We start from the raw sequence: 12,521 nt of genomic DNA, 5'->3' as shown, positions 1-12,521 counted from the left end.
AAATATCTTTTAGAGTAACCTTCATGTCAACCAGAACACAAAAGGCTTTCCATTCTTATCATTTTCTATTAGCATTTAGTGAATAGAAATTTGTTGGACCAATGAAGACCCTCCTGATTGTCTCTTACTGAAACCTGTACCAGTGATCATTTAAAAAGACAATTCAAAATGTAGGATTTGGTTTTGCCCATTTGGAATGTTAAGATACACTGATGACTCTGTAACCTTCACTGGAATCCTGCAAACATGGCTCTAGCAACATGCTTGTCAGTTTCCCATTTTTGCCTTTCTGACTACATGCCAAATAAAATTTTATTTTTGCTTTACTAAACTCTGTGATTTTTTTCCTCTACAACACTGGCCTCAAGACACCCCAGCCTGCACCTCTCCTTCTTCCCCTCTGATGCATTCTCTTCCTTCCCCCAAGTGGGAAGCCCCAGAAAACCATGCCAGATGGGGGCACAGAGGCTGGATGCTCAAGATTTGGTATGAGGTTGTAATGCTGTGATACTCGGATGGTTACTACCACTGTGGCTGACTTCCCAGGAAATACCGGCCACGTCACCTACAGGGGCACTCAGCGGAAGAACCCATTTCTACCTACCTTCTACCCCTTCAGGGTGGGGCCTTTCTCCAGGTCCCATCTCCTCCACCCAACACCTAGTAGGTAGACAGTTATACCAGTACAGAGGAGTAGCTCAGGCAGCTTGTGGGGGGGAGGGTCTCAGCTAAAGATGCTCCTTTGCCACCCCTAACCCATTGCCGTACCCACCCCCCACCGTGTCTCTTTCCTTGGCTCCTGAGCCCCCAAGAACCCTGGGTCTTCACTCTGGACAAGTGAACATTTTCTACAAAACCCTCTCAGGTGTGGTTACTCCCATAGTGGCTCACACCAGAGCCAGAAGCCCCTCGGGGGCCCCCTCATGTGTTAGCCAACACAGCCAGGACTAGGGGTGGCAGAGCCCTTTGGAACAGCACTGCAGAGGCTCAGGGTACCCCGTGACAGTGAAAAGGACCACCAGGCCTCCTTGACCTGGGCTTTAATCACGAGGCTGTGATCCAAATGGCTACGTCATTGCAGACCCCCATGCCCCCATTGCACCCCCCACAAGCAGGGGCAGATCCTGACCTGTGCACTGACTTTGGAGAATTGGAATTCTGGAGAAAAGCCCAGGGCTGAGGGACACCCACCCCACCCTGTCAAGGCCAGGAATAGCTAATGTTGGCAGACCCAGCAGAATTTTTGCAGGTCCATGATGCAGTGGGTGTAGATGGAGCCACAGTGACACACATCTCAAACAGAACTCATTCAGTGGCCTCCAGGACTAGAGAGGCTCAGAGCCAAGTCCACAGACTGCCTCAAGCCCACACCCATGCAGCCTCTGCCTGGGGCCCTTCTCCAAAGGCAGTAAAAGGTACGGAAGGATTTTGTGGTGCTCTGTGACAAGGTGGGTATGGTGGTAGCTACCACTGTGTGAAAGGTCAAATGAAAAACTGGATTCCAGCAGAAAGTGGATGGACAGCTGCCAGCAGGGGCAGGGGTCAGGGAGAAAGGCCAGTGGTGGAACACTAAGGCCTGCCACGTTCTACACTAACCCCAGGCTAACAGCCTAGACTCCGCACGGGCTTTACTTCTTCATGAGGACTAGAAAGCGTGAGCTGGGGAAGAAGTTCTGAGGAGTGAATTTGGGGTACCAACTGTGTGACCAGAGCTCACTAAGGGTCATAGACCCCGTTCAGGAAGGCTGACAGGAACAACACCCTGAAGGTGAGGTTCAGCTCATATGTGGACTTCCAACAGTACATACCCATGCTGGGTCAGAGCCAGAGAGGTAAAATTATGCCAGAAAGACTCAAATGGAGGCATCCCTGGGGAGCCCAGGCAGGTGGTAGATCCTCCTACCCCCTAAGCAGGGAAAGAGACCTTCAACACTTCTGCCTATTTGTCCTTCAACCTACCTGCAGCTAAGCCAAGGCTTTTGCTCTCAGAGCCAGGGGAGACATCATCCTGGCAGTAAGGTCTCTATGGAGTCCCAGTCCTTCCTGTACCCCTCCATGGCCTTCAAAGTACCTGTTTTGGCTTTCTGGATACTACACCAGTCAGTCAGGGTCCAGGCTCCTCTTGGTATATCAAGAGGACAGTGGAGCAGCAGGAGCTCATCTGGCTGGGTGGGACAGGGCTCAGCCCCATGCTACTCCCATGTGTGCTCAACAACCTGTTTCTCCCATATCATCACTGTGGTCCCCAGTGTGTCTTCTATAGCATGAGTCGGTGCCCCACACAAGAAGGGTACACAGGGCATCACTCCCCAGCTGCCTTTCCTAGGTCCAGATGGGCCAGCTCAACAAAGGGCATAGGAGTCTGAGGACCTGACACTCTGGGCTCCAGGTCAGCCCTGGCCTTGGCCACTGCAGGGTTATGTCCGCAACCAGCCTCCTAGCCCTCCTTGGGAGGCCTGAGCTCAGCCAGACCTGTGGTGCCCTTTGGGCAGAGAGGCAGCCCCACCTTCTGGCTCCAGGCCCCTCACCTTCCACACACAGGAAGCAGATAAGCTCTAGGCCAGCAAGGCCTCACAAATCAGCTTTAAGGCATCAATTTTCCCTTCCTGTTCTTCGTTTCCGGACTCTCAGTCAGAAACCTCAGCTTCCTTTGGCCTCACACCTTCTCCTCCATTTACACACAGTATATAAAAAATGCTGCTTTTACTTCAAGATAGAATTACCCTGAATATTTCTCTGTAACTTGTGCCATCCCCCTGACAACCAGTCAACAAATATATTACTTCATTCACTCCCAAAGCCACAACATTTCATTCATTCAGTAAATATTCTAGCACCCCTAGTGCATATCAAGCCCTGAGAGTCCAGAACAAAAGCACCCTGACCCCTGGGGTTTGCAACCAGGTACAGATGACCAGCACAGCAGTGCAAACATAGCATGCCTGCAATGTGAGACCAGGAACGAAGCTCAGGGTGTCTTGGGAGTGGATCATCAGCACATAAAATACAGCCTAACACATTTAAAAGAATAAAAATCATTAAAGTATATTCTGGACCACAACAGAATTAAACTAGAAATCGATAACAAAAAGATGCCAGGAAAATATCAAAATATTTGGAAATTAAACAACACACTTCTCAGTAACACATGGGTCAGAAGAGAAGTCTGAAGAGAAATTTAAAAATACCTTGAACTAAATGGAAATGAAAAGACAACTTTTCGAAATGTTGGGATGCAGTAAAAGAGTGCTTAAAGAGACATTTATAGCATTGAATGCATATGTTAGAAAAGAAGAAAGAAAGAAAATCAATATTCTAACCTTCCATTTTAGAAAACCAAAAAATGAATAACAAATTAATTCTGACACAAGCAAAAAAAAGAAAACAAATAAAAATAGAGCAGAAATCAATGAAATTGAGAACAAAGTTAATAGAAGAGAATCAATGAAACCAAAAACAGATTCTTTGAAGAGATCAGTTAAACTGATAAATCTCTACCCAGGCTAACCATGAAAAGAGTAGAGAAGATATAAATAACTAACACCAAAAATGAAAAAGAAGTCATCGCTATTGATCCCATGGACATTAAAGGATAATAAAGGAATTTGATGAACAACTCTATGCCCACAAACTTGATAACTTAGATGAAATATAACAATTCCTTGAAAGACAGAGGGTTCCGCAGGGGCCACTGCCCCATCCCCAGGCCCTGGGCACCCAGGGCATGAGTGATATCCCAGGATTGATCCCGAAGCTAGAGCCTTCAGCAGACCCAAACTCAGGAGGGATATAATACCCTAATGGTTTACGGTCCACTCAGCCAAGAGGGACACAGAGCACACGATGGAAATAGCTTCAGACCCCAAGGCCCTCCTGGAGCAGGAGCACCAATGGTACAAAGGCACTAGCAGGCAAACCACCTCACATGCTCAGGACACCACCCAGCCATTTGACCACCATGGAGCTCTTCCTTGGCCACAGTGGAGCCCTCGGCACTCACCCAGGCCACATGCAACAGCCCTGGAGAATACCTGTCTCTTGGCCCCCAGAGGGCTGGTCAGAGACATCCCTCCTCACCTGAACTCCATATCAAAACCTCTGGAACTCTCGGAATCCCCAGTGCAAAGGGAGAATGAGGCTATGCTAGGCAGGAGGATTATGTGAGGGCATGTGTCACTGTGAGGATATGGCAGTTGGGGTTATAGCTATTACCACAGTGACACAGCACTCACCCAAAAGTCCCAGCCAAAGCTCGTGGTGCGGCACCCTGCACTGCAGTCTGGCAGTACCCATCAACTCCCACAAGACAAAAGGCATCTGACCCACCAACCAGCCATGAATGCCAGAATTTGGAGACAATGGGACAAGGATGTCCTACTGATAACTATAGAAAAGGAGACCCAGCTTCTGGGGAATCAGCCACAGTTGGAGGCCTACTGACCAGCTGTCTGAAGCATCTAGTGCTGCTATAACAGAAATACCACAAGTAGGTGGCTCTAAGGAACAGAAACTTATTCTCTCACAGTCTAGTAAGCTAGAAGTCTGAATTCAGGGCACCACCTATAGGGGAAGGCTTTCTCTCTCTGTGGGTTCTGGAGGAAGGTCCTTGTCATCCATTCTCCTGTGGTCTAGGAAATTTGCAGCACAGGGAACCCTGGTCCAAAGGATGAGCTCTGCTCTTGGCACTACTTTTTTGGTTTCATGAGGGTCCCCTGTCTCTCTGCTTGCTTTTCTCTTTTATACCTCAAAAGAGATTGACTTAAAATATAACCTAAACTTCTAGATTGAGTCCTGCCTCATTACAAAACTGCCTCTAATCTGGTCTCATTAGCATCATAGAGGTAGGATTTACCACACATAGGAAAATCATATCAAATGACAAAAAGGAAGACAATCACACAGCCCTGGGAACCATGGCCTAGCCAAGTTGACACATTTTGAGGAGACACAATTCAATTCGAAATACCAGATCTGCGGAAGGGAGGTGGAACCTAGGCATGTATTCACCTGGGTACTTCGATTCTTCCAAATGTGTGCCCAGAGAACACCAAGAGAGTTGAAATGTGGGCTCCTTACTGTGATCACAGGGGTGAACCCAGCCTGGTAGACATGGAGGGAGAGGGAGAGGGGACATGCTCCATCCATTAACACTCTTCCCCATGTTTTAAAACTTTCCCCAGTCACAGATACTGCATTTATAATGGGATATGTAGTGAAAGAGTATAAGTGTATTTTTTGAAAACTTCCCCTTGGCAGTGCAGGAACTGCTCCAAGTCCTGAGCTGTGACTCCTGTCCCTCCCTCCTATCCCTTTTGGGAGCTCAGGGTCCAACCCTGACTCCCTAAGAGAGAAGCCAGCAAAAGAGCAAAGAGTCCTCTGAGCAGGGACACCAAGGCACGAGTGAGAGGTGGATGCAAGCGCAACCTCTCAGGCCATTGGAGTCAAGGCCATACTGAGAGGACCTAGAGGGCAAGGCCAGAGGCCACCGCTGATCCACAGCCACAGCTGGGAGGAGCTCCTAGGGCCCAGGTCTCTGCCCCTGAGTCACACCTTGTGCTCTCACAGAATATGGAGCACACTTCTGATTCACAGTCCTAGCTGTCCGCCTCCCCTGGGCTGGAGAACTCCTGATCTCCCCCTTTGGCTTCTGCATCTCTTTCAGCCTCCCTGGGGCAGGTACTGCTGACCACAATGATATAAAAGGCCTCCAAGTAACCCATGCACGGTGAGGATGGGCACTTACTCTATATGTTACTGCAGTGGTGCATGGGTCCTGAGCTCCAAGATGGACAGACACCCACCAGGTCAGGTATAGCTTCACAACCCTGAGAGGTTCCCTAGGTTCTTCAGCAAATAACCTCTCAGGCAGGGAGCACAGACAGGATCTCAAATCTCTATCTCTGTCACTTCTCTTTGTCTCTTTCTCTATATCTATCTAGATCTCTCTCACTCTCTGCCTGTCTCTGTCTCTATCTCTATCTCTATCTCATTCTGTCTCTGTCTCACTATCTCTCTCTCTCTCTGTCTTTATCTCACTGTCTCACCTCTGTCTCTGCCTCTCTCAGTTGGTCTCTGTCTCACTGTCTCTCTGTCTCTGTCTCTCTCTGTCTCACCTCTCTCTATCTCTCTGTCTCAACTGTCTCTATGTCTGTTACTGTCTCTCTCTGTCTCTCCTCTCCTTTTCATAGTCCATCCCAGTGAGGTTTCCTCAAGGAAAGGTGCCACAGTCATCGCCAACAGTATGTCCGCCTCCCGTGGCTGTATCCTCACAGAGTGCCCCCACTGTCTTCACCGTGGCACTTTGTTAAGTGCCCAGACCATCTGCACCATGTACCACCTCCACTGGGAGCATTCTGGATGCCTTAACTCACTTCAGTGGCAGCACAGCACTTGTACAGGGGAGGATTTAGCAGACATGGGATGCAATCGTTGGCCTCAAATAGTGACAATTCAGATGGCACAGACTCCTTCAGGCTCAGATGGGTAGCTTTTCAGACTTTCACAAAAGTGTTCATCCCACTTTGTGAAAACATTTCAGGACTCTGTAAAACAAGAGAAATTTCCTTTCATGAACCATGTCCTTGATACCAAAATCCAACAGTCTCCAAAAGAGAAATGAGGGCTAATTTCCATAGGAATAAAGAACCAAAAGTCATAAGTGAAATACTAAAAATCATATTCCGTCCAGTTCATGGATCGAGGATTAAACCAGGAATTGGGAACTATTTATCGTTCACTCCAACACTTAGAGAAATGAGAAGCTCACGGTAGGCTCAATAGAAACGGAAGGTGTACTGGAAGAAACTGAATTCCTAGCAGGAGCACTGGTGCCATGAAGGAGAACAATGACATTGAACCAGCCCTCCAGACAGAAGATGGAGGCTCCAAAGAGAGACCCAAAAAGCCACCCACTCAGACAAAGCTTCACTCCAAAACCTAAATCATGAAACTAGATAACACACTTAGAGGTTTTGTACACTTTAAAGGCATCAAAATTTAAAAACAAATAATAAACTTAAAATGTTCAGCAAATATGTAGATGTTTTATAACACTAGTGTGCAAAGAACTCATAGATGCTAAGAAGAAAAATAGCAAAACTCTTAAATGAAATGGACAAAAGATATAACAGACAAATTGCAAAAGAAACACAAATGACTAGGAAATATTAGGAAAAGACAGAAAACATTTTATGAATAGACATTCTTCAGACAATTATCTGTGATCACAAAAAAGTTAGAAGCAAACTATTGACTAAAGAACTCATGGTGCAGCCATTAGCGGGAATGTCCTGCAAACTTTCTCAGTTTACAAAGTATGCTTGGCAGGAGCAGAGCTCCTGGAAGAACCCTGTTTGGTAAAAGGGCTCAAAAGAACCCCACGTCATGTGATGACAGGAGTGTAAATAGAACAGATGAATCAGGGAAAGGTAATTCAGAGAATGAATTCATTTTTACTTTCACTTTTTGGTTTAATTTTCAAAACATTTTACAGTCTGCCAGTGGCTCTACTACAACAGATTAGAAAGTTTTCCCAGAGAAATTGCAGATGTGCCCTGGGCCTCACTCTCCCTAGGTCCCACAGACACCTTCCAGGTGAGGGAACCTCTAGTTCCAGCCCCTCTTCAGTCTGGATGCAAGCAGTGCTCCACAGCTGCCCACCAAGAGGGATCCTCAAAGTAGCCTCCCCAATTCCACACTCTTCAGACCAGCAGCACCACCGGGGACCACCCCCACCTCCAAACCTGGCCCATGGGCACAACATTCACAGAGAGCAACGCTGAAGCCCTGGCTCTGCACCGGCCTCCGGTGGCCTCTATCCTGGCGTGTGTCCCCAGCATGCACAGAACTCATCGCCTGCACCCTAGGAGACTGGGAACACTTGGGGTCCATTCCATGCTTCTCACACCTCCCTCCCCAAATGGAAGTGCTGCCCAAACCCTCCCCCATCCCAGGCCAGCCCAGCTCCAGGCAAGACATAGGGTCTGGTCCCAGCCCTCTGTCCACCAGAGAGAAGGTTCCCCAGGGGCCAGCCACTGCCCCATCCTGAGGCCCTGGGTTCCCAGGACATGTGTCACTGGAACAGTATTGCAGTACGGGTTACTGCTACTACCACAGTGACACAGCTGTTGCACGAAAGTCCCACCTCAAGCTCGAGCTGCAGTACCCTAGCATCTGGCCCAGTGGTGACCATCAACTCCCACAGGGCACAGGTCATGTGACCTGCCACCCACCCACAGGTGCAGGAGTTTGGAGACAATGGAACAAGGTGTCCCACTGATGACAATACAAAAGGAGACCCAGCTCCTGGAGCAGCGGGTGCAGTTGGGGGCTTGCTGACCAGCTGTCTTAAGTATCTAGTGCTACTGTAATAGAAGTGCCACAAAAGGGTGGCTTTAACAAACAGAAGCTTATTCTCTCACAGTCTAGTAGGCTAAAAGTCTGAATTCAGGGCACCAGCTCCAGGGGCAGGCTTTCTCTCTCTGTGGGCTCTGGAGAAAGGTCCTTGTCATCCATTTTCCAATCGCCTATGAGCTTCTCAGTGCAGGGACCCCGAGTCCAAAGGATGTGCTATACTCCTGGCACTACATTCTGGGTGGCCCGAGGTCCCCCTGTCTCTCGGCTTGCTTCTCCCTTTCATATTTCAAAAGAGATTGACTCAAGATAAAACCTAATCTTGTAGATTGAGCCCTGCCTCATTAACGTCACTGCCTCTAATCCTGCCTCATTAGCATCATAGAGGTAGGGTTTAGAACACAAAGGAAAATCACATCACATACAAAATGGTGGACAATCACACAATACTAGCAACCATGGCCTAGGGAAGTTGGCACACAGTTTTGAAGAACGCAGTTCAATCCATCACAACAGCTCTGCACAAGGGAAGTGGAACCCAGGAAGGTACTCACCCTGGTGTTTTGATCCTTCTGAGTGTGTACAAGAGAACACCAAGATCCCCATAAGTCAGGACCCTTCCGGTGATCAAATGGATGAGCCCAGCCTGGTAGTCATGGGGGGAGAAGGAGAGGAGACACGCCCAGTTCATTTACACTCTTCCGTATATTTTAAGATTTTCACCAGTCTCAGAGACTGCATTTATAATAGGATTTTTAGTGAACAAATGTAAGAGTATTTTTTAAATTTACCCCTTAGCAGTTCTGGAACTTCTCCAGGTCCTAAGTTGTGATTTCTGTCCTCCCCACCTGCCCCACTATGGAGCTCAGAGTCTCTGAGCATCATCCACCCCTCACTCCCTGAGGGAGAAGCCAGCAAAAGAGCAAAGAGTCCTCTGAGCAGGAACAGCAAGGCACAAGTCAAAGGTAGAAGCAGACGCCCCTTGTGAGGGATTGGCATCGAAGGTAGCCTGGATGAATGAAGGGGGCAGGGCTGGGTGGCTGCTGACCCACAAGCACAGTTTGGAGGTGTTCCTAGGACTCAGGTCTCTACCCCTAAGTTACACACACTGCACTGTTACAGAATAAGGAACAAACTCCTGATTCGCAGTCCTAGGTGTCCCTTCCCCTGGGCTGGAGAGCCCCTGACCTCGCATCTTGGCCTCTGCTTCTCCTTAAGGCCTTCCTAGGGCAAGTACTGCTGGCCCCGAGGATATAAAAGGACCCCAAGTAACCCATGCACAGTAGGAATGTGCTCTTATCCACCCTAGGTGCCTCTGCAGTGGTTGGGGGGATGAGTTCCATAATGGACAGACAGCCACCAGTTCCAGTACAGGCTGGCATCGCCACCTCACCCTGAGAGGCCCCCCAGATGTTTCAGCAAGCAACACCTCAGGCGTGAAGCCCAGCCCCAAGTGAAAGTCTCTACCTCTGCGGCTGCCTTCCTGCCACCTTGCCAGAGGGAGTTTGAGGGCAGACATACATCACTGTGGTATTACTCTGGTTATGCTTGTAGTTATTCTGGCCACAGTCTCACAATGCCTTACAAAAACCCATCCCTACACCCCAGCCCCTCTCACCAGGAACTGCAGATGTGAACAGGATTTTGAAAGGTATTATAGATTGAATTGTGTCCCTCAAATATATGTGTTGTAAATCCTAACTCCTATAACTCTGGTTATAATCCCATTTGGAAATGGTTTTCATAACTTTGTTAATTTAGCAGTATCAGTGTAGATTGTGTTTTGAGTCTATGTCTTTTGAGATATAAAAGGACAGATTAAGCAAGCAAACAAAAACATGATACAAGCCACATACTCTTCCAAGAAACCCAGGAATAGCAGCTGAAAAGAGACAAGGACCTTCCCCTAGAGCAGAGAGAGAGAGAGAAAGCCTTCCTCTAGGGTTAGAGCTCTGAATTCAGACTTCTCACCTCCTAAACTGTGAGATAATAATTACTGTTTGTTGAAGCTACAGTCCCTCAGTATTTCTGCAATAGCAGGACTAGACAAGTAAGACAAATATGGACACATCATCATGAATTTGGGGGGGTAGGTACCACAGCCATGTGGCACATGACTCAAAATAACAGGTATAACACCATAGTGGTGACATGGTTACCTGGACTCCCAGATCCCTGGGAGGTCACCACAGAGACCCCAGCAAGGAAGTCCATATGGGTCATGAAACAGTCAAGCCAAAGTCAACCCCCAACTCAGCCTAATCTCACTCATTGTGGGTATACTATGCACATTGTCTACTGCCTTCCAGTGGACAGCCCACAAAAGTCCCCTATCCTCCCTCGGGGTTGGTCAACATATCGGGGCCACAACTCAGCCATCTAGGCCAGGAACCAGGAGGAGTAAGGTGGGACCTGAGCTCAGGTGGGTCCTGATGCCATTCTTCTAACACACGCCCAGCCCACACTCTGCAGGCTTTCCCTCCAACTCCCAGCCCAGTACCAGAGCCCTGCTTTGTGGCATCCAACCCTCTTTCCTTCTCCTGCCATCCATTCCAGCCTGTCACAGGCCTCTGCAGGCAGCACAGGACAGATGAAACTCCTATGACCCCTCAGGAGGCCCCCCAGCATCTGGAAGTCGGCAAGCACAGCCAGATCGCCATTCCTGGTGTCCCCATTCTCCTGTCCCCCCATACTGCCACATTGTCAGCCTCACCCTTGGACGTGTAGCAGCTCTAACAGCCTGAGCACCTTCCCTTCCCAGCATACCAGCTAAGCCCTGAAGCTATGGCCAAGGATCCAGGCTGGCAGACTGAACCCTCTCTAACTCTGAGGATGTAGCCAACCTGCCGCGGCTCTAGCCCCAGTTCTTGTCACAGAGCACCGAGCTGTGGTAGATGACTACGACTATGGTGATCACAGTGGGACCACCCATAGCACTAACTGCCTTCTCCACACAAACCCCAGAGCCTCCCAGACCCTGTGGTAGGAGTGGGGGAGGGCAGTTGCATACTGTCTTCTGTGACTCTGGAAAGCTGGAGGGAAGGATAGTTGTGCTTGGGGTGTGGACCCTAGTCATGACCACATGGGCTCAAGCATGGTCGAAGGAGCAGTGCAGGCCCTGGCCTAGGACTAGGCAAAGGCTAAGGGAGACCCAGGGCTGGTGTCAGGTGTTTACAAAATTAACCCTTCCTCCTCTGCCAGCATGATCCATAGGGTCTCCATCATCACTCCCTCACTATGGGGAAACTGAGGGATGAACAGTGAAAGGCCTAAGGCACGCTCACCCAGACTGCTAGGGAGGAAGCTGAAAGCTCCAGCTGTTGGCACAGGCAACTGGGACAATTCCAGAAGACCAAGTATTCTAAGGCATGAACCCAGAGTGTGTACCCCCACATTTCCCCAGGTGGTCTCCACTAAGCCGCCACCCTCTTTCCTTGGGGATATCCTTCCCCCACTCTACCTGTGGCTCAGCTTCCCAGGGGCACATGGCCAAGCCCTCTGAAGTCCTCTGTGGCACTCCAGCCCCTGCAGGGGTAGGCAATATTGTCTGAGTCCCTGTCACCGTGGGTGGTGCAGTACTAGTAGTTACCACAGTGGCATGGCCCTTGCTCAAAATAACCTGGCTGCTGCCAACTCCAGACCTGGTTGATTACTTCATGCTGTCCTCCTAAAGGTCCTGGAGATTTGAAGTGTGACCCCCTCTCTATAACAAAGCTCCGGAGGCAGAGCCATAGGCCTGTCAACAGCAAAAACCCTCACCCAATGCCCACGTAGGAGGCACATTTGCAGAAGAGGACTCTGGCTATCCACCTCCGCTACACTGAGTAGTGCTCAGAAACCCAGGCCTCTGGCCGCAGCTTCCCCAGCGCCGCCCGTAAGGCTTCAGAGAAACCACAGTATGCTTCCTTCAGCTGGGCAGGCTCAGGCCACTCTTTCCCTGGCCCGCACTAGCTCCCAGCCTGACCTCACAGACTCTCTTGCCCCTGAGCAAGGGCAGGAACAGACCCAGGTCCTCTTAGGCTGTGAGGCTGCCCAACTGCCTGGTGGTGGCCAGCATGAGCTGCTGTGCAGGGAAGGGCGAGACCTCGTTAACTGGCCCCCATACAACCCTACCCCACCCACCACATCCCACACTGGACCACTGGACCCCTGCCTGCACAGCCACCCAA

General features: G+C 49.5%; 1 protein-coding gene across 48 annotated transcripts in view; it reads right to left on the bottom strand.

Annotated features, from left to right (window-relative positions):
• Positions 1-12,521, bottom strand: part of LOC126064689 (uncharacterized) — a 302,693-nt gene that overhangs the window by 64,070 nt on the left and 226,102 nt on the right. For 19 of the 48 annotated variants that reach the window (XR_007514591.1, XR_007514597.1, XR_007514592.1 and 16 more), the window contains 2 exons: positions 8,907-8,998; positions 6,372-6,542 (listed from right to left, as the gene is read on the bottom strand). The exons of 22 other annotated variants lie outside the window; for them this stretch is intronic. Coding sequence is in view for 3 of the 26 variants with exons in the window: in XM_049863908.1 (XP_049719865.1) it covers positions 8,802-8,998 (197 nt within the window). In the remaining 23 variants the exon portion in view is untranslated. Of the gene's footprint in view, positions 1-6,371; positions 6,543-7,117; positions 8,999-12,521 lie in introns of those variants that run through there. 7 more of the 48 variants (XM_049863882.1, XM_049863908.1, XM_049863891.1 and 4 more) reach the window with 2 other exon arrangements.

Source organism: Elephas maximus, chromosome 21, assembly GCF_024166365.1.
Source record: "Elephas maximus indicus isolate mEleMax1 chromosome 21, mEleMax1 primary haplotype, whole genome shotgun sequence".
Classification (NCBI taxonomy): Eukaryota; Metazoa; Chordata; class Mammalia; order Proboscidea; family Elephantidae; genus Elephas; species Elephas maximus.
This window is presented reverse-complemented; position numbering and strand designations above follow the sequence as displayed.